This window comes from Aspergillus tubingensis (assembly GCF_013340325.1).
Source record: "Aspergillus tubingensis WU-2223L DNA, scaffold_5, whole genome shotgun sequence".
NCBI lineage: Eukaryota > Fungi > Ascomycota > Eurotiomycetes > Eurotiales > Aspergillaceae > Aspergillus > Aspergillus tubingensis.
The window spans coordinates 841,050-866,097 of NW_023336279.1; the positions used below are offsets into that span (position 1 = coordinate 841,050).

The 25,048-nt window shown below is 47.6% G+C and overlaps 12 protein-coding genes across 12 annotated transcripts; 7 read left to right on the forward strand and 5 right to left on the reverse strand.

Annotated features, from left to right (window-relative positions):
• Positions 1-473: 473 nt before the first annotated feature.
• Positions 474-995, forward strand: AtWU_03612 (tautomerase family protein; the record flags this gene model as incomplete). Its single annotated transcript, XM_035498724.1, has 2 exons — positions 474-650; positions 708-995. The coding sequence occupies 2 exons, from the start codon at positions 474-476 to the stop codon at positions 993-995; spliced, it is 465 nt and encodes a 154-aa protein (XP_035354617.1).
• A 1,342-nt stretch (positions 996-2,337) lies between these two features.
• Positions 2,338-3,177, reverse strand: AtWU_03613 (MBL fold metallo-hydrolase; the record flags this gene model as incomplete). The annotated part of the gene is made up of 1 exon (XM_035498725.1): positions 2,338-3,177. The coding sequence occupies one exon, from the start codon at positions 3,175-3,177 to the stop codon at positions 2,338-2,340; it is 840 nt and encodes a 279-aa protein (XP_035354618.1).
• Positions 3,178-3,639: 462 nt separating this feature from the next.
• AtWU_03614 (uncharacterized protein) lies at positions 3,640-4,176 on the forward strand (the record flags this gene model as incomplete). The annotated part of the gene is made up of 2 exons (XM_035498726.1): positions 3,640-3,909; positions 3,952-4,176. The coding sequence occupies 2 exons, from the start codon at positions 3,640-3,642 to the stop codon at positions 4,174-4,176; spliced, it is 495 nt and encodes a 164-aa protein (XP_035354619.1).
• Positions 4,177-5,701: 1,525 nt separating this feature from the next.
• Positions 5,702-7,037, reverse strand: AtWU_03615 (nucleoside-triphosphate phosphatase; the record flags this gene model as incomplete). The annotated part of the gene is made up of 5 exons (XM_035498727.1): positions 5,702-5,918; positions 6,002-6,172; positions 6,246-6,619; positions 6,697-6,776; positions 6,851-7,037. 5 exons carry the CDS (start codon positions 7,035-7,037, stop codon positions 5,702-5,704), a joined length of 1,029 nt encoding a protein of 342 aa, XP_035354620.1.
• Positions 7,038-7,490: 453 nt separating this feature from the next.
• On the reverse strand, positions 7,491-8,351 carry AtWU_03616 (UbiA family prenyltransferase; the record flags this gene model as incomplete). Its single annotated transcript, XM_035498728.1, has 1 exon — positions 7,491-8,351. The coding sequence occupies one exon, from the start codon at positions 8,349-8,351 to the stop codon at positions 7,491-7,493; it is 861 nt and encodes a 286-aa protein (XP_035354621.1).
• Positions 8,352-10,630: 2,279 nt separating this feature from the next.
• AtWU_03617 (GMC family oxidoreductase) lies at positions 10,631-12,674 on the forward strand (the record flags this gene model as incomplete). Its single annotated transcript, XM_035498729.1, has 4 exons — positions 10,631-10,840; positions 10,906-11,623; positions 11,732-12,170; positions 12,239-12,674. The coding sequence occupies 4 exons, from the start codon at positions 10,631-10,633 to the stop codon at positions 12,672-12,674; spliced, it is 1,803 nt and encodes a 600-aa protein (XP_035354622.1).
• A 796-nt stretch (positions 12,675-13,470) lies between these two features.
• On the reverse strand, positions 13,471-15,138 carry AtWU_03618 (phosphotransferase family protein; the record flags this gene model as incomplete). The annotated part of the gene is made up of 3 exons (XM_035498730.1): positions 13,471-14,381; positions 14,429-15,036; positions 15,092-15,138. 3 exons carry the CDS (start codon positions 15,136-15,138, stop codon positions 13,471-13,473), a joined length of 1,566 nt encoding a protein of 521 aa, XP_035354623.1.
• Positions 15,139-15,740: 602 nt separating this feature from the next.
• Positions 15,741-18,167, forward strand: AtWU_03619 (ankyrin repeat domain-containing protein; the record flags this gene model as incomplete). Its single annotated transcript, XM_035498731.1, has 3 exons — positions 15,741-15,841; positions 15,925-15,970; positions 16,902-18,167. The coding sequence occupies 3 exons, from the start codon at positions 15,741-15,743 to the stop codon at positions 18,165-18,167; spliced, it is 1,413 nt and encodes a 470-aa protein (XP_035354624.1).
• Positions 18,168-18,679: 512 nt separating this feature from the next.
• AtWU_03620 (uncharacterized protein) lies at positions 18,680-19,075 on the forward strand (the record flags this gene model as incomplete). Its single annotated transcript, XM_035498732.1, has 1 exon — positions 18,680-19,075. One exon carries the CDS (start codon positions 18,680-18,682, stop codon positions 19,073-19,075), a length of 396 nt encoding a protein of 131 aa, XP_035354625.1.
• An 850-nt stretch (positions 19,076-19,925) lies between these two features.
• AtWU_03621 (uncharacterized protein) lies at positions 19,926-20,702 on the forward strand (the record flags this gene model as incomplete). The annotated part of the gene is made up of 1 exon (XM_035498733.1): positions 19,926-20,702. The coding sequence occupies one exon, from the start codon at positions 19,926-19,928 to the stop codon at positions 20,700-20,702; it is 777 nt and encodes a 258-aa protein (XP_035354626.1).
• Positions 20,703-20,793: 91 nt separating this feature from the next.
• AtWU_03622 (uncharacterized protein) lies at positions 20,794-21,948 on the reverse strand (the record flags this gene model as incomplete). The annotated part of the gene is made up of 1 exon (XM_035498734.1): positions 20,794-21,948. One exon carries the CDS (start codon positions 21,946-21,948, stop codon positions 20,794-20,796), a length of 1,155 nt encoding a protein of 384 aa, XP_035354627.1.
• Positions 21,949-22,515: 567 nt separating this feature from the next.
• Positions 22,516-24,776, forward strand: AtWU_03623 (Hsp70 family protein; the record flags this gene model as incomplete). Its single annotated transcript, XM_035498735.1, has 9 exons — positions 22,516-22,621; positions 22,687-23,195; positions 23,257-23,301; positions 23,362-23,434; positions 23,484-23,745; positions 23,796-23,898; positions 23,953-24,080; positions 24,143-24,356; positions 24,411-24,776. 9 exons carry the CDS (start codon positions 22,516-22,518, stop codon positions 24,774-24,776), a joined length of 1,806 nt encoding a protein of 601 aa, XP_035354628.1.
• Between the last annotated feature and the right edge of the window lie 272 nt (positions 24,777-25,048).

The following is a 25,048-nucleotide window of genomic DNA, read 5'->3' on the forward strand; positions in this document are numbered from 1 at the left end:
GGGGGTCTATCATTTGTCGCGATACTCAATGTAGACAATCTAATACAGTTTAGGCTGTTTTAGATATCTTGAGTCAGTCGGTGGGAATCCCGGGTGTTTCATTGGGTCGGCCGGAACGACTAATCAATTGGGATCCACTTTGACGTTGAATGAAGATTAATGATCTTAGCCGAGCGAGAGATGTTCGGAATTCGGACATGATAGTTAGTCGGTGCTCATAATTATTCGTACTAGCTCGTATACACTTTAGTATGTATGTCGAAGCAAATCTCGGGATTGTTCAGTAATCACTGGCAAAATATGCTTACCTCCCCCCTGCATGGACAAAACTTATATTACAACGTAGTAGGAATATTTGATACTAACGAAGCACCAGTATATGTTATTTGAAATTGCTCTGTCAATTACATTGGTGACATCTTCGAGACACACATTTCCTTTACCTTGCATAAATCCCAAATCACCTACACAAGATGCCGGATTGGAGGATATACCATCCGACCGGGACCTTCACAAGTCCCGATCAGAGGGAGAACTTGTCAAAGGGAATAACTTCGATGTATACCGACGTTGGGTTGCCGGCATTTTATGTGGTTGTCCTATTTATTGAGATGCCACCCGCTACTATGTACCGAGCCGGAATTTCATGCGTAAGTTGGCGAGGAACCCAGCGATAATCTAGTTACTGACACGATGTGTTTGAGAAGTCGGGGGAAGGGACGAAGCCTTTTGTTAGGCTTACATTCAGCCATATCGCAAGGCACTTTCCTCCGGGAGAGAGCCCTATGCGAACTCGTTTCATGAATAAAGTACATGAGACTTTGAAGCCGTTTATTGCAGACGAAGGCTACAACTGGGAGGTCAACGGTGAGGAGCTTGAGCGCGAATTTGTCCACGTCAATGGTTTCAGAATCCCTCCTACTGGGTCTGAGGATGAGAAGAGGTGGTTCCATGACAACGAGCCGTCGCCTTGGGGGCCCTACCTTATGGAGTAGCTTGTGGTTAGTTCGGCTGTATCTACCTCCTCGTCAGCCTGGATCGGTAACCGAACTATGTATGCCATGACGCTGAAAAGCTTCAAATCGTTCTGGGAAACCTCTATCTGTGTGTTGATTACGACTGAACAAATCCAAAGGGATCTAATAAACAAGCCAAGCGTGAGCATCACTTGTCAAGACGTTGGTGTCAACTGAATATGTGCCTAGCACATCCAACAGATTAAAGGATGGTATGCCAGTCCCAGAATGAAGTTGCAGTGGCAAATATGTCTTGAACAGACTTAGAAGGTCGTGATTCAGATACATCTTTTAGTTTAACCCATTGCAACGTACTTTCAAAGACCAGTCAAGGCAGATCCAGTTTGTAGTAGTGTTGTAGAGTACCGCGTCTTATAAAACCTGATTCATACTATGAGCAGCCTCGGTCGGCTAAAATATTCTAATCAAGCTTGGGAAGGGTTGACAATGGATTGCTTATCTGTTATTAACCGAGGCCTCCCAGATGAAAGGGAATGAACATTGTACCATCGCCTCTGTCAATATGTTCATTACATTGAAGCACCCAGCTCAATGATCTTTCGCGTCCAAATTTACACCTGTAACAATGGTCCCCTCTCGTGAAAACATTGAGTTCCGAGCTTGTGACGGTACTGTTCTCCGAGGATGGTTCTATCCCCAAACTGGGAAGTCACCATGTGTGATCATGACTCACGGGGTGCGTACTACCTGAAATATTCAGCTGCTAGATCAACTGGAATATTTCAATCTTAATCCCACGGAAGTGGCTAATTTTCATCTATTTGCTACGACTAGCTGAGTGGTGTTCGACACTATTGGCTCCCAAGACACGACAGGTGCAGCCATTGGAGTTCGGTCATCCGACCTTGGTATGTAGGAAGATATAGGATTGAACCCTGACTTTGTCCTCTTTGCCTGTGCTACTTCATGTCTTTAAAAAGTCAATTAACGAGCCTACTATATCAAATATAGAGGACCATTTTTCGTCGATTGTACTACACTTGAAGGTTAGAAAGTATTTATCTGATAAAACGGCAGCCCAGTCGTATGTATCAGTGATTTGGGGCATGGGATTCATTCTAAGACTTCGAGTTTGCAATCTCTAGCACATGCGCAGAGGGTTGCGAAGAGCGACCTCTGCTACTCAGTGCGCATATATACATCCCTCTTGGTGGTAACACCGGAGTATATTTTTCGTGCTTATCGTCTCATGCTTTCTATAATATTCTCTTAATCATGCTAAGCTCATGCCATCACGGTGCATATACCAGGTCACTAGGGGGCCACTAGTTACTCAATCAACATTGAGACCACACTTAAATCATTTCTTCACTAGTGTTGCACCTCCCCATAGCGAGCCAACATTCAATCTAGTAGGGTGAAGTTCCATCATTTGCGAATATAATTCCTCGGGGGTGGATGTTTGTCCATCCAATCGCGCGAAGTCATTCAAATAATCCTTGGTTGTTTGGACGGCATCCGGGGAGAATTCTTTAGATGGATCACTATGGCCGCCGACAACAATTCTTGGTTGAAGGGCCGCAATCTTATCGAGCGCTGCCACCCAGCGCGATCTGGCCTCTTGAGACTTTGATTCTCCCAGGTATGGGTGGGTATTGTTGTAGACTGCGTCGCCCGCAACAACCAAGCCGATTGCAGGAACCCAGAGAGCTGTTGTATCATCTGTATCCGTATGCCCCAACCTGACCACCTCCAATCGCTCGTTTTCCAGCATGAAGTGGTCCTGTTCGAGCGGAGTAGCGATTACCAGCTTGTCTGGGATCTGCCCAGGGAAACGACTTCTCCAAAATGAGTCCAGGCCTTCCGGGGATATGGCCTTTGTCATTCCAGACACAGTCTCCGGCGTAGCCACGACCTTTGCGTCCGGGAACCTTTCAAGAATGGCACTGGTACCGTAGAAATGATCGCCATGGGCGTGAGTGATATAAATCGTCGTAAGGTTTTTCCCAGTTCCTACTACCCAGTCTACCAAGTCTTTCGCAGCATCCATGGTTAACTGGGTATCGACCAGGACTGCATCTCTCTGGCCAAATACCAAGGTCGAAGTAGTCGGCACCCACTTGAGATGATCATGACCAGCTGGTGTGGTCCGGCTCACACCCGAACGTCTGCTGGTGAAGACTTTGTAGTCGAGACCCATAATATAGAGAGTTCCAATATAATTGACTCTGGTAGGTGAAGAAAATTGAACAAAGACACTTCAAAATATTTTTCGAGGAACTTATGTGAAAGCTGGACTCATTTTATTAGAACTGCAACCCAGATATCGGCGAAGAATTGGGTGGTTAGGATTACTGATCATTGACCTCGGGAGGGAATATTCGACCCACAGGAATTCATCTATAGGTTGGTGACATCGGCTATTGAGAACACTGCTTTGTAGTATCCTTAAAGCCAATCATAAAGATACCAGAAATCTTGTGCCTCGGCAACATGACGAATCATGTACTGCGATAACAGCACAGTCCGTTCGGCTCCCGGTAATGAGGCCTATTTACTATCTATAAGATGCTTGCGAATAACTACACATCAATACGGATCAAACAAGGGGGCGCTTTCCTTCTACACGGCAGTTCTTTTCATTTGCCTCTTTTCTCAAACCATGCCCCAGCTGGAAAGCTGTATTTCCGCATCTACCTGGCATACGTCCGGACCACAGACCCCAGCTCAACAGCATTTTAAAGATTATGTTGATACAGTTGACACCTATGGCTTCAACCATGGCTCAGGCTTACGATTCTATTCCAAAAATGTCATTCTCCACAACCAGAACACCACCCATTACAATGGTGGGGATGAGATGTGGGCGTGGATAAAACGCCTATTTGGACAATTCAAGGGTCTCCGGCACGACTTTCACAATCTTTGGGAAGTCAGAAATGATGACGGTACAACCACGATCATGTCCCAGTAGACCCGCAACATCTGGCTGCCTGGAAACGACACCGAAGAGCCGACTGTTGCCTTTCCGCTCAGTTGGATAAGCACTATAGGCCCCGCGAACTCTGCCGATGCTCTGGATGTGTTGCAATTCAAGGAGGTCTGGCTTTACTGGGATACCGCTATCCTCGCCAAATACCTCCCCAGGGAGGCTGTTGTATTCCAAGAGCAGAACATATTACAGCAGAATGAAGGATGACGAGTCGGCATGAGATGGTGGAGGAAGACGAGGAAAGAGAAAGCGATGGGGTAGTAACGAAAAGGGCCATTAGTATTAGATAGGTCTCTGGAATAAACCTGTCAGTAGAAGATGCACAACCTAGTTTGAGCTATATGAAGCCCAAGCCAAGAAAGGAAAGGTCCACTGAGGACAAGTACCTATATACTATCTACGAACTCTGTTTTACTTGCCCAGATCAGCCTTTCAGGTAATACTTTTTTTTTTTTCCATCATCTATTTCAACGATAGGATCTTCTTGTCTAGACTGTCAGCTCTTCTTCAGAGTATATAAATGACATCTAATATAGAGAAAATATAGCAGACTATTATGAAAGGTCTCCACATAAATATCATAGAAATATAAGCTAATTGGATTTTGAATCATCCTGTCCCAATCCTTCAATTATGTAATGATATATTGGAATAACAACTTCAATCTATGCCGGGATAAACCAGCTTTTAGAGCATAATCCCAGATTATTCATATAACGCAATGGAATTTTAGAGCAGTAGACCAGTCTTGGCGTTTTTGGAGGTAATATAATTCTGGTTGGCCCAGCGCAGGATACAGTCTGTTCCCCTTTTGTGTACAGACATGCCTTAGTTACAGTGAGCCAACGACGTAACAGAATTGCGCTATTCGTCCCGGTTTTCTTCATGAACCGACCAGTGTAGCTGGATACATATTAGAGCTATAGTATTGCACAGTAGATCTAAAAACTATTGTTGAACACAACTTTTAAACATATTTATTGAAAAAATATTCTCCAGTTCTACTTACGTCATGAATTTTTATCTCAAACTTTAACATCAATTCTCAGTATATCTAGTGGATATAGTTTATATAAATAACTATGAAAGACTCAATTTAGTCAGCAAGGAACTCATAGTTAAGGCCTATGCAGGCTCTTTTATAGGACACTTTTTAATATACCTGATTGCTTCGTATCGTTGTCTCATCTGAATTTCTCCGATTCCGGCTAACCTCAGAGAGCCTTCTTTCAGCAGAGCAATGAGTCAAATTCGATTCAAATTAAGAGGTCGCACTACATGGCGCCTTTCCAATGCTGCGAAGGGAGTTCTCCATTTTCGTAGTGCTTAGTACAATTTAGTAAAGACATCAGAGTCAGAACCAATGAGAGAATTATTTGTGCTTCGTTACTCTTTGGAGCGGGAAGTGGGGCCGGAAAGAAGTAGAGAACTAAAGGAACACAACTTACTAGATACGTCTACATGCAGCAAGACTACTGCTGATCCGGCGCTAAATACTTCCAACTTGGCTCGGCTATGTAACCAGCCAGTAAAGAGGCCGAGGGGTAAAAACGTTAACACAAGCAAGCATTATGCATAAGCAAACAAAAGATAATGAGTAGCATCTATCGCAGCGCCTAACCCAAACTGGGGAAATCAGGCTTAGATACGACGGTATTACAGAATGGTACATCAGGACACGCCCGACTTGATTGCAATAGTGAATTTGAGCCATTGGATCTTCCCCCTTCATTCAAGGTAAACTTGGACTCGACGATTTGTGGTCACCGCTGATGAGACCAACATTTGAATGACTGTTGATGTGCACCTCATGTAGTGCAAGTTCATCATCAAGCCGCTCGAAATCCCGAGTAAGGTTGCCTTTCACTTTTCCGTTGAGCTTTCGACTGGATCTGCTACTATAAACACCACCGCTGTTGGAACTACCTTTCGCACCATGGAGCGTGCAACTATTGAGTGTCAGCTTGAAGCTTTCAAGAGCGACATCAAGGATCCTTGTCAAACAGTCAAGTAGCACAGGAGGTGTACGTACGACCCAAAGAGCTCGTTGATAGCAGGTTTTATTGTGGGTAAACACGCGTTTACAACGCCAAGGTTTGGTTCCAATACCGAGTAAATGGCACCGGGTGTAACGGTGTAGGTCATGTCAGCTAGATTCCAAGTCCACAACCAAACGACTCTCAACAAAGAAATAACACAAATCCTGGTAAGTGTGTTCATAGTAAGTAACCTGCTCTGCAAGCAAGAAACAAACAAAAGCGAAAGAGTAAACTTACAACACGCCAAGGCTAAACATTGCAGAGACGGCAATCTTTTTTGATAAAATCAGTTGTAAGTTGAAAACCAAAGGCATCGGTAGAATAACAATGAAAGTGTCAATGGTGAGATTGACAATGCCAGCAACGAGGTAAGCAATATTTTCACCAGTGCAATGTCCTTCAATCGATTTATTCCAGTTATATTGGACCGGTTTGCAAAGCGCGAAGGTTTCGAGCAGTACCATGGTGAAGTATGCGGCAGTGGTGAACAGGGTGCCATAGCACAAACGGCAAAAGACCTTATTGGGAAAGAGGTCGATGTAGAGGTACAATATCGAAGCCTTAACACACGAGTTCGCTACTGCCCACAGCAGCTGTGCAGGCACGAAAAGCTAAACCAATGGTGAAGTAAAATTAGTCGATATTATACCGAACAGGGTAGGAAATATTCTATCATCCATTAACCCACCTTCATGTGCAGGGCAAACTTTTGAGGTTCTCTTGCTAAGAGCTCATCTAAATGAACTCCCAAGCCAGCAGCAAAGCCAGCTAGATTGGGTCAAATGTGAGTTCAAACCGTTATCTCATCATTTCGAGGGGACTCAAGAGTCCGGGAAGCCTACCTGCCAGAAACACGGACAAAGCAGATTCAGCCAATACCAATGCTACCAATGCCAAGTAATCATTTGCAGCCAGCTTCCTTCCCTGTAGATATCTGGACCACAGTCTTAGCGCCACAGCGATGATAGCCATGGGGCCCACGATGAATGAGACCACAGCTAGCTGCACAGCTCCTAATGGGAGTGTCATGATGGGAGAGAATCATAAGTTAGATACGCTCTCTGTCTGAGAAGGGAGAAAGAATCGAATTTTGGTGATGTTCTGCATGAAGGACTCATCGATTATGAAGGGACATCCAGTTTGAAGAGACCCGAGTACCGGGGAGCTGTTAATAAGAGAGTCTGGAGTGGTGCGGGTGCCATATGTGCAACAGTAACGGATAACTGTAACGCTCGACAGGAATCAATTCTGCCTTGTGCAGCCTACAAGACAAGCTCACCAAGAGCACCGATCTGGGGGGCTGAGTTTGGAATGCACTTCGCACTTGCCCCCACACTTCTTCTCTTCTCGTCTTCGTCTCCTTCTTCTCCCCCTCATCTTAATCCAAGCACTAAGAAACAAACATCACCTGCTGTCACAACAACATTGAGTTGCCCACACACATCATTCACAGTCTTATTGTATTCTAAAGCTCTCCGGAACTTAAATCTTCCAAGCCCTTCGATCTCCTGCACGAGCTTTGTTCCAGTAAAACCCCAAAACCACTATGGTGCCCGCAACGCACGCGGGGATGCAGGAAAGCCATGAGCGCTCAGCCGAGCCAACATCCCAAAACCAACAGGACAACGCTGTCCAGCCTATGATTCCCACTGCCAGGGCAGACCTAGCATTTCCGTCTCCGATTAACAAGGGCACTGTTCTTCGACCGGTGATTCTATCTCCATCAATGTCCCGAAAGTTCTGGGCGTGAGAAGTCGTCGTAATTGCTCCAGCGAGAACAAGGAGCCACTTGAACGCTTTCATATCACCCGAAAGAACTGAGCTCTTTGTTGCAACTTCCAGTGGACCGGAAAAGAAGCACGCGAATCCAATACCATTAAGCAAGTTCTTCAGTAGTGGATTTGCCGCGCCGTTCCATTCGTTGTACCACAGACAGGAGAATGCCTCCAGAAGACACGGCCCAGCACCCCCCGTGGTGCCTGCAATTGCAAATATGACGGGATACATGCAATATAAAAGAAGCTTGACTTGATGGGGAGTTATCCGGCCTGCTGGGAGAGGTCTCCAGGACTTGTTGATCTTGTCCTCTGAGATGGCAGACTCAGAGCGCTGATTATGAAGAGTGAAAAGAAACAGATTGCTCCATGACCAGAGAAACATTTGAGGTAAGGATGAAAGTATCTGATGGAAAGGCAAAGAGGCACCCATGCCGAATTCAGACGCCACAGAGGCATTCAATACCCCAAATAAGAGCCCCAGGCATATAATCTCTTTGATGTTATCACAGACAAATAAATGGGCGGTGTGTGCATGATAGAACGATGATGATAAAAAAGACGCCATGGTTGTAGATATATCCAGAGTCAACTGGCTTGAAGATAGAACAAGTGAAGCAGTGTCTTAGCAGACCTTCGTGTGCCAGTATCCATGATCTTGACTGGCTTTATTTATCAAGAGCCGCAATGGATTCTGTGTAAAGTGAACCTAGCTCGAAGGCTGATTCTGATTTCACGCTATTCACAAAACATAAACAAATCCATGAAAAAGGAGGTAATACTTCAGGGGTGCATCGATATGACAGGCAGACATCCTTCAGTGGTGGAGTTGTATCACAAATGGGTAATTCTATAGCAGGCTGGGAACCATATATGTCTCCACTTTATCTTATTCTCGAAGCAGATTTCTATTTATCCTCGCTATTCTCTTGTTAAGATATGCTATCCTTATCCGCTTTCTCTCATTGATATGTCTTTGCAGTTGCGTGTGAGTAATTCAGACGCAATAGCTGCGTCAGCCTTCGTGGAAAGAGCCCAACACATCTCAATCTCTGCCTTGGAATCAAAGATAAAGAAATAGCCATGTCGATTGTACCTCTGTCCCTTCATATCTGTACCTCTCTGCTGGATCTAGTCAGGGTTAAGCCTCAGTCGTGTGACTTCAACAAAGCCCGGTTTAGTAACTAGCTATGAAATTTGAAAACGAAATATAATCCGTTTAAGATTCCCTGTTCAAGTGCGTGCCCCGTGTGCTACCATTTTTACTAGTCAATCCTGTTTCTGCGACTTCCCGGGGTGGCCTGCGAGTTCCCGGAGTGCCGTGCAACTTTCCGCAGTGCCCCAGGAGCTTTTAAGCGAACGTATGTGTTAACAGGTCTCCTCCCGGAGGCTCCCCCCTCCCACCATCCTCTATAATTATATTTGTGTTCCTATACCTTAGAGATATACCAAAGAGTTCCTGTACCTACCTCAATTGGAGACACTACCTGAGATTTTGTCAAGTAACACAACCGGCTATGCCACCAGTAACGTTATCGGGTGTATGCAGAGCCCTAAGCGGGAACCCTTGTTGGGATTCTCTGTGAGGCTCTGGGGAACTTGGAAAGGTACTAGGTGCGGCTCATGGCAGGAAGTATGTAAACAGCCATGGCACTTAGCTGTAAAGCATCCTGGTAAGAAAATCATTTGCGTACGGAAAATATGGCTGGCGATTACAATTACCTATGCAGGCTTAGCCTATGGCCTAAGTGGGACCACAGTGCGGCAGACGGCAGTGCCACTAATATAGCTCAGTAGCAGGGTACAATAATCGACGAGAATGTTACTGTTAGGCCCCGCTGCACCTCAAGGAACGATCCCCTAAGCAGTAAACACAGGCAACACAGGACAATCCCGCGTCAAATTGCTGAACTCACAACCCATTGACTCCATAGTCTGTGCTGAATCGGCCGGAAAGAGCCCCGAGCACGCAAACTTCTCATGCATGGGGCTAAGATGCGTGGGACCAAATGAAGGCCGTAATTGTTGGGAGCTATCTACACGATGGTCTAGACGTCTGCATGGGGCAGGGATTGCGGGAATGTGGCTTCGTGAGACACAAGGCCGGGAACACTTACCTATACAGGGACATCCTTTGATTTATTTAGAGTATTGTAAGCCACTTTCAGGCGGTAAAACTACTGAATCTCATTGGCTCATAACCAAACAAACATTCCAATGTCACAAGGCTTTAACAAACAATGGAAAGCCCCTCAGTTAGCACCGAAATTGTTATTTCAGGCTACCTTTACACTGCCACGTAAATCATTCTCGGCCTCGAAAATCCGTAATCTAACTCCTACGATCACGAAGCGATAATAAGCTTTCCTGGAATGTCTTCCAAAGTCTGTTCTCATTATGCTTTTGGAATATTTCTCTCCTAAGCCACAGGTACGTTAAGCTTAGACCTATCTATAATTTGACACCGTCGTCTGTTCTCCAGTTTGGAGGTTATTATCTAGTACTGATACATATCTGTAGTAAAGCCCGCAATGATCATCTCAGGCTTTGGTTGCATGTTACGTAAATACTAGCGGTTAAAAATATTGGTGGGGCAGAAGCCGGTGGATTTGAAATGGGTACTACGTACTGGGCGGGGTAGAACTGGCATTTGTGGAGCTCATTATAATGTTTCTTTGTTGTCTGATGATCCTAGCTAGTAGGAAGCTATTCACTTAGTCCCTAATAAATATCTCTCTCCCGTCTCGGGATATTCCTTCCTTCTTAACAAGCTACTTCCTACACTCGCAATTCTTTTTCTTTTCACACTCTCATCTAATCTCCAAGTAAATCTGCACACAGTACAGAATGGCTACTACTGCATATGACTTTGTTATCATTGGCGGCGGTACGGCTGGCCTGGTAACTGCTTCTCGACTGAGCGAGGACCCCAACACCTCCGTTCTCGTTCTTGAAGCAGGTACCGACTTGACAGCAGATCCCCGCGTGAACATTCCTATCTTTTATGCCGCGCTACTTGGATCTGACGCTGATTGGAAATTCCAATCTTCCCCTCAGGTATGAATGGCCCTTGTCCTGAACAAGAGAGAGTATGTGAGATAGCTAATCTATTATGGTTATAGCCAGGTCTCAATGGCAGAGTAATTGGTCTCAATCAGGGCAAAACACTCGGAGGATCCAGTTCATTGAATGCACACGTCTTTGTTCCTCCCTTCAAGGGGGCTGTTGACTCATGGGAGGAACTCGGTAATCCCGGATGGAATTGGACCACCTTGAAAGACTATATGACCAAGGCCTACAGCAGTCCAACTGTAGCGCAGGATGTCAAGGAAAGTCTGGCAATTGATGACTGGCCTGAACTGAACGGAGCGAAGGGTCCAATCCAGACATCTTTTGGCAACGAGACACACCCCATCCGCAAAGCATGGGCTGAACTGTTTCGCAGCCATGGAGAATACAATGGCGGGGATCCGTTCATTCACAGTTCTGTAGGCTCCTTCAGTTGCCTTGCTAGTATTGACTCGGAGGGTAAGAGAAGCAACTCTGCCTTGGCTTACTATAAGCCTGTGGAGCTTCGCCAAAACCTTCATATCCTTACAAACGCTCTTGTTGAGAGAGTCTTGTTTGACGAAAGCAAGCCTCCCAGGGCTATTGGGGTCCAATACAGTCATGATGGGGCCTCAAAGACTGTTCAGGCAAAGAGTGAAGTCATACTTGCTGCTGGTGTTTTCCAATCTCCGAAAATCCTCCAACTTTCAGGAGTTGGTGGAGCAGACCTTCTCAACAAGCATGGTATCGATGTGGTTATGGACCTTCCCGGAGTTGGGCAAAATCTTCAGGGTATGTGAACAGCTTCCAGTCTAGCACCGACGACATAGATAACAGGAACCCTCTCCTTTTGACAAGTACTCCCTTCGAAATAAAAAGGCTAACATTCGATACCCCTAGATCATATGATCTCATACACGGCATTTCAAGCAAAGCCTGAACTTGAAACGAAGGACTCTCTGGTTAGACAAGAGCCTGAAGCCATTGGTCAGGCAATGCAGGAATATGCTGCCACGAAGTCTGGGCCCCTCGCGTCACTTGGAGTTCATACCTACGCCTATTTACCTCTTCCTGAACAGGACAGAAGTGATCTCCAGGCACTGTTCACCAGCGACGCTGCTGAGAAATCACAGCACAAGGCAACGCAATCCTACTATGAAATCGCCAAGACCACTATTCTTGATCCCAAGCAACCATCAGCTGCGTACCTATCCGCCTTGGGGCAGACAAATTATGCCAAAGATCTCAGGGACGGGAGTATCCCAGATGCTTCTCCTGGAAAGTTCGTCACGCTTGGAGTTATGCTTTCTCAACCGCTTTCCCGCGGAAGCGTTCAAATGTAAGTGCATCTTTGTTGTTTACATCTTCCTTGATAGAAATTGTGGTAACTGACAAACCGAACCCCAGTACCTCCAACAACCCGGAAGCCCCCCCAGTTATTGACCCTGGCTACATGTCAAACCCTCTCGACCTGGAAGTCATGGCCCGTCACTTGCTCCGTATCAAGAAGCTGGCAGAGTCACCTCAGCTTGGGGAGCTGCTTGAACAGCCATTGAAGTTCCGTGACCCAGATGCAGACTTCCAAGGAGACTTGGATGCCGCAAAGAAGTACGCTCGGGACAACTTGGTCTCCATGTGGCACTTTGCGGGAACCTGTTCGATGCTGCCTCGCGATAAGGACGGAGTGGTTGATTCCAATCTGAAGGTCCACGGTATCGAAGGCCTGAGGGTTGTGGATGCGAGTGCTATCCCGCTTATAAGCACGGCGAATCTGCAAGCTACTGTGTATGCGTTCGCGGAGAGAGCGGCGGACCTCATCAAGCAGGATCGGAAGAGCGAGTAAAGCTGTGGTTGTAGATTTCTGTACCCGCAAGGTTTTCATTAAACAAGTGGCAACGATGGGAAGACTGGCGTACCTCCCAGGGTTCTCACAGCCCGTCGCGCATTTCGTGGGTAATCAGTTGCGCCCGGACTCTCCCCGTTTGACCTCAGTAGTTTAATGTTGAAGACTTCTAGATCTGCAATAAATTATCCAAATGCCGATCCTGCACAGGATTTAGACCCTTTCATAATTTTTGTGTTTACAAAAGCCCTATCTTCCCTTCGTATACGCTCTTGCCTTTTCCTGAACATGACTCTTCCCAACCGTCTGCATGTAGATACTCATGAGCAGTCTCATCTAAGCAAATTCATAGAAATAAGTGCAATTTATTGTTCTGCGTCTCGGTTTTCTTTTTCCTTTTTTTTTTTTTTTTTTTTCGTATTCTTTTTTTTTCGGGTATATATACATATTTATATATCGGTCTATCCAATTATTGCAATTCAATTCAATCGAGATTGTTATAGCTGATAGAGCCTGCTCAGTGAAATGCTAGCTATACCGGTGCTTCACCTTTTGAAGCAAAGTATACGTTTCACACATAAAGAAACATGTGACAAAATCACCAGGTGTCTAATAATGATTTGGATGAAATTAAGTACAGTATTCGGCATCCCGGCACATGACCACAGGGCTATTGTGCAGGTGGCCAGGGCGTCTCTATCTTTAAAGAAGATCAAAAAACCAAGACATTTTACAGAATCAACATGTTGCATCTTCTACCCTTCGAAGAGAAGTCTGGACACAGAGAACAGTCACGCTACTCATCATCATTGTGGTCATCAAACGGCCAGTGTCGATCCGTCATTTCGGGCTCGTAGTCTGTATCCAGTGAAGCGAGACCATCAACTTTCATCTGACGAGCACGGGCACAGGCAGCTTCATAATCTTCTGAAGGGGTCCATCCATCAATACTGATACCGATAGCATTACGGATATGTTTCAGTTGGAGGTCAATCTCTTCCTGCATGCTTTGCAAATGCATGATAGAATCTGACCTGGCCGTAGAGATAGATATTGGGCACGGATCATTTGAGTATTCGTGCCAGAATTTGGCCAACAAGACAAGGTCAGCTTGAAGCGGGATATTGTTGCCCTCCCAGGGGTCGCCCGCATGGTTGAAGACGCGCCGAGTGAGCATGTTTCTCTTCTGATCCATAGCGCGGAAGTGAGGCTCATTGAACCGCTGAGTGAAGGCCAAATAGAAAAAGTGGGTATGGCGTCGTCGGAAGTCATGAAGAGCATCAGCCTTTTCCTCCTCGTCCAGATCATTTAAATCCGGAGGAGGCGGCGGGCGAAAATAAAGCGATTCAGGATCATCGTATTTCTGGAAGAACTTGGGAATCCCGGCGGCGAGAAAGAGCGGAAGGACAGCTGCATGTTGCCAGTCAATTAACCCGACAATGTCCAGGTCATCTGAGACAAAGATGTTGTTAGGCTGAAGATCAGGGTGGCGAAGGACCGGACGTAAGAATTCATTTGATGGGAGCAATCGAGGAGCAATATTGAGGTAGGATTCTAGCGACTCAATATGCTCACTGGGGTCGGCCAATCGGTAACCCATGGACTCGCGATATGCACGCTCAAAAGGGAAGCGTGGGCGGCCATGTGTGCGCAGCCAGGCTAGTTCCTTTAACGCAGGATTTCGGAGAACATCAATCGGGTCCGCACCTAATATATGGTCAGCATTGAGACAGGCTGGCCCAGGAAGCACTTACAAGGACCGCGCTCGACACGGAGAGAGGCACGCTCTGCGAACCACCATTCAAGAGCTGCACTAGGGCCAATGCAGAGATCAGAATCTGAAACGGCGATACCTGGTGAGTCTGATGGTAGATCGCTCGCGTAGTATATGCTTCCACTGGCAGGGAGCTGAATCGCATGAAGCTTTGCTCCAAACTGTACAAGCTGCAGGAGCACCTTAAGCCGTTCACGATCAGACAACTCAAACCACTGGTCACCAAGCGGTCGTCCCGGTAACTTTTCCATGATGATATACTCCGAGCCAACAGGGTTTGTAGCATCTGTGGAGTATGCATATACCCGGGGTACAGGAAGACCATGAGCCCGAAGGAGAGCCAAGGTCGCCACCTCACTTGCGACTGCGAATCCTTTTGGTTGTGTTGAGGGATATGGCAATCGAGAGAGGACTTTAGTGCCATCAAGCATGGTGATCTGAAGGACACGGTTGAAGCCCCCTTCCGCCAATTTTGAGAGGCATTTAATATCTGTGTCAGATCTCTGTAGGGACCGAGCTACAGTACTCTTCAATGCATCAACATTAAGTTCCGTGCAACGCTCAGCAAGTCGAATGTGCTCGTTATATCTACCCATATAAGCTACAAAAAGGGGAGAGTAGCTGGCATCTGTGAAGAACTCACATCCATCGACCAGATGTGTATTCATAGAGTTGACGGTCGTCATTCATCGTGGAAATTTTCCGGGACGTGAAAGCGAAAGACGACACCGCACCTACACATAGGGAAAGTGATCGAGATGGGCGGCATGTCCCCGGTGTCACTTTCGAGTTGATCATGCCGAAGATGGCTGTTGAGGAAGGTTTAGTTGGAACGTTGGTGGTTGCGGATCAAGGGGATGAGAGCGCGTGCTTAGGTTGTCAATAGATACTACTTGGCGAGTCGGTCACGTCACGTTGTTACCTATAATTATCCTTACAGAACAGACTACTTCCTCATCCACCGAGCGGGGAGAATAAATAGTACCGATTTTTGTGTCGGACTCCCAAACTGACAAGCATTAGATAGAATAATTCTCATACTCGCTTGTATTCGGTACCTGCTTTGGAATTCATCTCACTGGCACGGGCCCACGTCCACCTACCGACAGAGCAGTAGCTCTGTATAGCCGACGACATCCTTATTACACAAGTACTTAACCCCCTTCATCCAAGCAAGCCGAAAATTCCATCCCAGCCTCGTACCCTTCCTCCTCCGAATTATCAAGCAAAATAACAGCTCCGCACTCCTCTGGGTTACCTGCAGAGCCCCTGCCGATCTGACCTGTGCGGCGATGCTCGATCATTTGGAAATTGTGGGGGCGCTACTGGAAGGGGCCAAGCGCGCAGATGTTAATATGGGAGACTGGAACGCACCGCTGATGTGGGCAATGCAGTACGGGTTCTAGGGTGTGGTGGAGTTCTTCCTCGATCGTGATGATGTGGATGAAGCGCTCCGGGATACTAATGGTTGGACAGCGCGGACATGGGCGCAGGAGTTTTGGAACCAGGAGGATTCGCGGCGGTTCGACTCTCGTGTCATATAATGAACATGTTTTCACTTACGGTGTGTTACAATACTCAATTGCATACAGCTGTAGGCGTGGGGTCTGAGCTTATCGGAAAACCAAAGACTATATGTGTGGAACGACATGGTTAGGGCTATAGTGAAAGGAAACGTTACCACCGTACCAGCGTTCTCTAATGCCACACCTTTTGCTCTCCTCCATTTTCCCTTCTCATGCGCTCCGTCTACCCTAGAAGGCAAGGCTTGTATCTAGAAAATGCAGAAAGCTTACTGTTATCCAGTTTGACTCGGTCCTGCCGAGAAGGTACCTGAGAGCTTGGTATACTCAGGTATCAAGCTGATGCCATAAACAACGAATTGTTGTCTATCCAGCGAAACTATAATTGATTTCACCGTATTTGGAAGGAATCGTTGCCTACCCCGGTAGGCGAGAGATGTGGCATGAGCGAAGCCTAATGTGGCGGTGGCAGCTTCCATTATGTAGCCTTTATCCCCTCTCGAGAAAGAGAAAGAACTAAAAAGATGTCTGATCTGCCTATATCTCAAGAGAGTGGCTCTTGTTTGGAAGACACGAAGCCGCCCAGGCAGAGGAGGTGTGAATAATCAGGCAGTGCCTGCCTGGCTGCAGTGAATGACCCAACGTACCCTTTCCAGGATCTGAAGTCGACTAGGACGCTAGCCTCTCAATTCATATACAGACCTCATTGAGTAGCCATTGAGCCAGTGAATGGCTACTTGCTCGATTAAACCCTTCACCTAGTCTAGGCAACCAGCGTACCTGTCGGCATATAAGGTCTCCTTCAGTGTCAAGTTTTACCCAACTTCTTACTCCTCACACTCTTCACCTCCCACCAAGTTGTGCATACGCCATGCCATTATTGTTGTTACCCACCGAATTATTACAACAGATCGCTGAACTCCTTCCAAGTGGAGAGCTCGCCAGTTTACTGCAGGTGAACCGCCATTATATGAGGTACTCCTTCCAGGCCTCTACCAACGACGCGACGAGTCTGAAGACTTTACACGTAATTGGCCAGCAAGTTTCATGCGATCAATTGTGACGGGCAATGTACAAGGCACACAAAACTTCCTCCGGTACGGTGCCGACGTGAATGTCGTATGCAGTTATCGCCTGTTGCGTCGAGCGAAAGTCCCTATCAAGCCCTGGTCTAAATTGCAAACGCCACTCAATGTCGCAGCTAACATTGGAAATGACACTTTGGTGTTAATATTGCTGGATTACGGGGCTAAAATAAACGGAGTGCACGACCAGAATTGGTTCTTCCGTAAATTAACCCAGCCCCCTATCATGGATGCTCTATTATCAGGACATCTAAGTACCGTTCGACTTCTACTTGAAAATGGCTCAGATATTCAAAGCAGCTATATTAAGGCTGGCCAACTAGTCTGGTATGCGGTTGATACAGGCCAGTTGAAGATGCTCCAGCTCCTGAAGGAGTTCGGAGCTGATCTGGGCATCGCTCGTGATGGCGTGTATCCCCTACATAAGGCAGCCGAGTCAAGAGAAATCTCGACGGATATAGTACGGTTCCTACTTGATAATGGCGCAACATTCACTGATTCAGATCATGGTCTTGGGGGATTTATAATGAACGTCTTGGACATGGGGACCATCGATACTGCTCGGCTGCTGCTAGAACACGGAGAGGTATTTCCCCAGAATAAACTATACTGGGCTATTCTTTGCGGAACACCTGACTTTATCCTGCTGCTCATTGAATACGGTCACAAGCCCGATATCGAGTGGCTCAAGGAGGCTATATGGAGTCTACGGCTCGACCTGTTGCAGCTACTCATAGAGAGTATTGGTTTCGGTCTCAGGGACGCTAGAGGATCCACAATCCTGCATCATGCGGTAGAGCGGTGTAGGTACAAATACTTCGGGCGTGGAACAGCGTATGTAACATGGGGACTCACTGCACCGACGTCACTTCTACGCCGGACCGAAATCATTGGCCCTCAAACAGTATCACCTCCATGTACTATCCAGGGCAACTCTAAGTATACTGCGGAAGACGTTCTGCGCTATCTCATCCAAATTGGGGCGGAGGTTAATGCTGCAGATAATGAAGGTCGGACCCCGCTCGATCTAGCCAGAAAATACGCCCCGAATGTGGAGCAGATGCTTATAGATAGCGGTGCTACATCATTTAGCAACGGCGAAAAGCGATGAGACAGCCGAGAACCGGGTAAAACTGACACTACAAATGTCGGATTTGACTAGCTTTGATAGGTCCCGTCTGGGTCAACTGAATACATTTTGGCAGCCTCACTTCTTGCTTGAGTTGCATACCATATCGTGCTCTTCCTACTAAGTCTTGCCTAAACGGTACTTATACTTCCCCTGTTTGAGACAGTATTTTCTGCCCAACTGCTAAGCCTCCGCCTCAATGCTTGTTCATTCGTGGACTAATAGCTTAGCTGCCCTGTGACGAATATGGGCGGTGGCGCGGGAGCTCACGGACCCCTAAGAGAAGAAGACGTCTCTTAACGCAGTCGACTATCAATGTTGCCGTATCATTCTACTCTCACATAAGACTCACTCTGAACTAACTCCTAATTAGGCCCCAATAAACTAAAGTATATAAAGCAGAAGCCGCTCCTACTAACATAGTAAGTTCATCACCCAATTGTATCAAAACCAGTTCTGTTACCCACCGAAGACTTCTCCATAATACCTTCCACATGTTTGTCAGACTACTTGCCCTCCTCTCGGTGACAGTGTTGGCCACACTCAACGACGTTACAAATCAGGCTACACCCGTCATTAGGACCGTAACCACTCGGGAAACTGTCACAGGATCTCCAGTTACTACCGCTGTTACCAAAACTGTGACGCCGGATTCTGATGGCAATTATACTACCCCTTCCTGGAATTATTTAACATCGACGCCTTTCACGTCCTCTATCTCTTCGTCTTCATTGTCGTTGACGGGGACAAGTACGTCCGAATCTAGTGCTGCATCGACCGCCTCAGATAGCTCTTCTGTGTCAACTGGGGGTGCACCTGACGTCACCGGAGGCCTTGCTATGAGCCTCGCTGGTGCTGCTGGAGCCCTCGGCTTTGCTCTTGCTCTGTAAGGGACTCGTGATAGGAAAGGTGTTGCATGTGGTGGATGGAAAGCTGGAAGATATAGCATAGCTTGCCGAATTGCATCGAATATTCTATGCCTGGTTCTGCATACGAGCACCTGTGTACTTTTCTTGTATCTAACTAAATACTTCTTCGACTTGTCATGCAGTTTACATTGTGATGTAGCATATTAACCAGGTATGCCTATCCAGGAAAGGAATCAATGGCATCAGCTTAATCATGAGTCATGCAATCAAATCCAACACCGAGCAAAGACAGACTTTCGGGCGAGACCGCTCAACTGTCTCGGGGCGAGGCTGAGCTACGCCAAAGTAAGTAATAGCACTGGTTTAAAACCGCAATAGCAATTATAACGCGATTATTTAGCGGATCCTTCGTCCCCGCACGGGACCCCACCGATGCACATAATCAACAAATCGGATAGAGGAACGGGTGTACCTATGCTAAGAAACCTTGTCGGGTGCTTATCTGTCCAGTCTTCTTGGCCAGTGGTTCAAATTGCGGCGCAGTCAGGATGCATGAGGGCCCCGCTTCCTATTGGTCAACTGCACGTAACCATTCCTGCGCTAACAAAGACGATACTCAGTGTCGCGCTGTATAGGGTATCCCGCATTTCAGCAAAAATACACATGCAGCTAATGACCCTAGATGCATACATCCGTACCCTCCGCACCAATCTGTTTACCTATCCACACACCCAAAACTATCTCTAACAACGGGCCCTATACACGGAAACCACCCCCGAACACCACCAGCACCTCCTCCTTCTTCTGATCCCCTCGAACGCTTTCTACAGTATTCAACAAACTTACCCTCTCCATATCCACATCCGTAATCATGCCCATGTCCACTACATCAACCTCCACCTCGACATCACCCAACACCTCACTATCAGATCAAGCCTCCCTCACAACCAACCCTCCACACCCAAACTCCCACCCGAACCTACAACTACCACCATCACCACCCCTCCTCTTCCCCTCCGCGCACCACGAATCAGCCGAACTCCTCCAAACCCTCACGCACATCCGCACGCAGCTCCACCGCGCCTCGCACCTCTACTCCCAAAAAGCAGCGTTTTTTGACGACTCAGAAAGACAATGGGTTGAGTCCACGATTGCCGATACGGCAGACGCGGTACATGCGTTAGCGGTGTTGGTCGAGCCGGTGAGGGTGGAGTGGGAAGTCAAGAGCAATCAGCACACTACTCACCATAATGTCAAGGGGAGGAGTAAGCGGATGTCAATGGGTTTGGGGACGCAGTTGAGGTGGATATGTAGGGATGGGCAGAGGGCGAAGGTGCAGAGGAGTAGGTTGGTGGTTTGCTATTCAAGTTTAATGGTTGTGTTGGAGAGGTTGATGGGGTTGGGTTGTGATGATGGAGGGAAAGAAATAGCAGGGAGGGGAGGTGGTGAGGTAATGGGTATAGAGGAGGTGGAGGTACAGGAGTTGCCTGGGGAGGGGGTGAGTGTTGATATGGGCGTTGGCGCTTGTACTGGTGGCGATGCGAGTTTTGGGATGAAGGGTATGAAGGGAGAAGGATTGGGGTTAGATGTTAAGGATGAGATGCGGGATTTATTACGCTGGAGGCAGGCGAAGGGGAATGATAATTAGACGGCCATTATTTGTGTAGTTGGAGTATTAAGGGGGCATTCAGAGTCATGGTGCTATAACGACTCATTATATCACGAACGTGGTTATGGAATCATATCTGAGAGATCGTCTCCTCCACCATCTTCTGAGGCACCGGTAGTATATCTCCCCGTTCATCACTGGTCTTTATGACCGCTGGTAGAACAACAATAGTGCCAGGAGACGGCGCACTCCAGCTAAAGTTGAACGAGCAGGGCTGGGTAAACAGCCACACACTCAGCTGAGCAGCCTCCCTCACAACACTGACCAAATGACGCCTGCGATCTCCGTCGGAGAGTTCGGAATCTTGGTATATTGCAAAAGCTTCTGAGAAACTGTCTGCTAGAGCAGTGATATTGTTTTGTGCAGCTGCCGAAGACAAGTCCATATACTCCGGATGGAGACGAGCTGTCAGCATGCGCCACGCGAACATGTCACGCGTCGAAGTCGAGGCTGAGAGAGGTTCAACCCCATGAGACTCCATGAACGGAGGATAAAGAGACCCTCCGGGCTGTATAGCTTGTAGGATGGTTCGAGCCAGGACATGATTGAGGACAGGTCGACGGGTGCGACGGCCAGCTAAAGCGGTGGTCAAGGATCCGGAAAGCGAGGAAGAAGCATAGCTTTCTATGCGAATAGCTTCCTCCGGGGTTGGGGATACGGTCTCATGTCTTGCAGGCACGTAGTAGTTGTCGACATGTAGACCGATGTGATCGAAGAGAGTCTGTATGCGCGTGCTGACAGATTGGTCGTCGGCTGGCTGGGGAATAAAAGGCATCAAATCGGGGAGTGAATTTTGGCCTCCTGTCGGGGAAAGGGGAGAGTGACTCGACAGGGCTTGAACTCTGGCCCGCGGTTTGACCAAGTCTACCCCATCTCGATCGGAATCACCAGAACTGCTGGACTGGGGAGTGCCTCTTTTTCTTCGAAAGAAGAGCGCAGCCCCGATGATGGCAAGAAGAGCAGTCCCGACAATCGATCCAACGATTGCCCCTGCCAGAGCGCCTTTGCTGACTCCGTTACTGTGCGATGGCAGGCTGGATGCAGTGGTGGTAGGGGTGCTGGATGAGAAGGAATGTATCACACTTGCCGACGTGGTTTTAGGGGATACTGCTGAAGAAGAGCTCGGTGTAGTCAGAGTTGGGGATGTTGCGCTTGTCGTAGTGCCATACAAGGGCACCGATGCAGAACCATATTGCTCTTGGCGAGCTTGAATCAAGGCTTCCATTGTGGGAGAGGGCGGATGACAAAATAACAAAATGGGAGTAAAAATTCAAAGACCTGAACAGTACCCAAAGCCCGTTTTATTAATGCACTTCTCCGCCCCAGGCGAACTAATTCAACTGGGCATTGCAGACAGGGGTATACAGACTACGGGTTGTTAGCGGCTTTCGGGCAAAAACGATTTTGAGGTAGCAATGCCGCAGAACATCGCCATCTAAGCTCGGAAAAAGATTTCTCATGTGTCTAACCTAGATTGTTGAGAAGATTTTTAAAATCACACTAAATGGCTACTATTTTTACTGTATAATTATTACGAATCTCATAATGTAATACGTTTAATGAGGGAAAAAGACGGCGATAAAAACTGACGCTAAATTTTGCGCTATGCACCCCGGTACCAGACTTTCCAGGATCAAGAGGACGCGCTTCTCGCAGCCTTGTCTAAGTGGAGTGGGGGACAAATTAGTTGCATTCACTAGAGTCGGACAGGGGTTCCAGTTGAGGGGCTTCGAGAGCCAGCTTCTGTCTCGCACGCGCCTCTGTCGACACTTCCACTTCCCAGCATTACAACATGAGCGACAAAGAAGCCCTTGGTCCACCAACAAAAAGCGCACTGCACAGTGAGGAATGGCATCCCAACATCGTAGTGGGTGTCGACTTCGGAATGACACACACAGGTACGTAGATAAGCTGTAGGCTATTCGACGTGAGTTTCTTGACCTAAACACTTACTGCTGATCAGGTGTCGCATACTCATACGGGCCAGAATGGCCACCTCCCAAAACCATCCAGCGATGGCCGGGCAAGCTACCTGGCGAGCTGGCCAATAAGGTTCCTACCTGCATTACTTATAGCTCTGACTCCAAGTCAGTCAGCCACTGGGGGTTCCAATGTGACATCGATAATTCCGAAGCAGAGACCAAAGAGTTCTTCAAGCTTCATCTCGCGCCTCAGTATGCGCGAGATGGGGGCCCAAGCCTGACAGAGGCCCAGAAATGGTTCCAGGACTATATTCAGTGCATCTATCGGCATGTGGTGTCCTACTTTGAGACCACTATCCCACAGTTTGTCATGCAACGTGTCGAGTTTATTTTCAGTGTTCCGACTACGTGGAAGGATGTGCGCATGGTAGAAGAAATTCGGAGACTGTTAATGCAGGTGATTGACGCACGAAATCCCAATCACCGTGCTTGCATCGGCCTTACGGAAGCAGAGGCCGCAGCTGTTTATGCAGGGAACGAGCATTACGGAGTAGGTCACCATTTCCATACCAAGAACCAAGTGTAGGGCACTTAACTAACACTCAGTACAGAGAGATGATACAATCTTGGTTTGCGACTCGGGTGGAGGAACGACAGTAACTTGCCCCTTGACCGCTCCCTGGCTCGTAGGATTTCGTAACCAACATTGATCGTAGGATGTAAATGTCCTCAAGCTTCTATCAGCGCAGGGCGAGCCTACGCAACTGGCACAGCTTGGTCATGTCGAAGGTAGCTATCTAGGTTGTTGTCATATCGTCCTTAGTTAACAATCTGCCAGGACACCCTATCGGCTCGGTCTTCATTGACAGAGAAATACATCGTCTAATGTGCAAGCGACTTGAAGTTATCAAGCAGCACTTGAACTCATCACCAAATACGACGGCGTGGAGAATGACATTCGGACGATTTCAGCGATACAAATGTGCTTTCGGAACCGAAGCCACGGTCACGCCTTGGCTCAAGCTGGATGTGCCGGGATTAGACCCCAACCTTGACTTCCCGGAGGTGGGGATATTCAATGGACAGATGCAGATTGCATGGTGAGATCCTACGTCAAGTTCTCATTATAGTTAACACTGACACCGGATAGGGAAGACATTCAGAAATCCTTCGACTCGAAGGTAGAAGGTATATTCCAGCTTATAGACGCACATATCCAGCAACTGCAAGCCCAAGGCTCTAACGACGACATTGTGTGTTTGGCAATCTAGTACACATTTGACGCATCCAAGCTAACACGTTTACAGAAATACCTGGTGCTATCCGGCGGGCTGGGTAGCTCCCCGTATGTGAGACAACGCCTCCAGGAGAGATACAATAGCTGTAACAAGGCTACTCAAACTGGAGGGATGCAAGTGCTCATGGCTGATGAACCGTACGTTGACTTCTTATCTTCGCTAATACCTCGTCATGATACTTACGAACTACAATTTCCAGGCAACTAGTTGTTGTCCATGGCTTAGTTATGGACCGCATTCAACAGCTCAAGCGCGGCATCCTGACATTCGGCTTCCGATGTGCACCAGTAAGTTACGGAATAATATGCCACAAGGTTTACAATCGTGACATCCATGTCGGAGAGCGAGTCCAGATGGACGTTCGCGATAAACGTCTGTATGCCCTTGATCAGATTGACTGGCTCGTGGTCAAGGTTCGGATGCCCTCCCCTCTCACTTTGCAAAGCTTACACCATAACCGCAATTAGGGGCGTCCAATTCCACCTACCGGGGTAACAAAAGAGTTTCATCTGAGGACCGACGTTGGTTTGGAAGCCGGAATCCATAACGTTGAGATTGTCATGTCGACCGAGTTACCGGCGAGGCTCCCACGCAGCCTATGTCATGAAGGGTGGCAAACAGTTTGCAACCTCGACATCGCAACCGACAACGTGGATAAGAAATTGAAGAATCGCCATTGGTACAGCTCGAAGCCTGCTTTCTGGCGGACCTCGTTTGAGGTGAGGGTGGTTGTTGGACCCGCAGATCTCACGTTCCAGTTGTGGTCTAGGGGAGAAAGAATCCGGAGCAAGCATGAGCCAATTTCGGTGCATTGGATGCCGGCGGAGAAATAGCGGGTTGTTAGCCTGGCAGCATAAGCGATGGGTCAGGTGGTAGATGTATAGTGTTTGACCCCTCAAAGTTCCTGATATAAACCTAATCCATCAATTACTTTCCACCGCTTAGACCCTCCGCTTCAGAAGCGATGAGAGCCTATCATGCACACCATGCCGCAATCAATGCTGCGTACGGATACTGTCCGATAATACCTGCCAAGTCGGAGATGTCCGTTGCGTGCGGAGTCCCCATGGGGGATCAAGTACCCCAGAATGTAAATCCGGGGAAG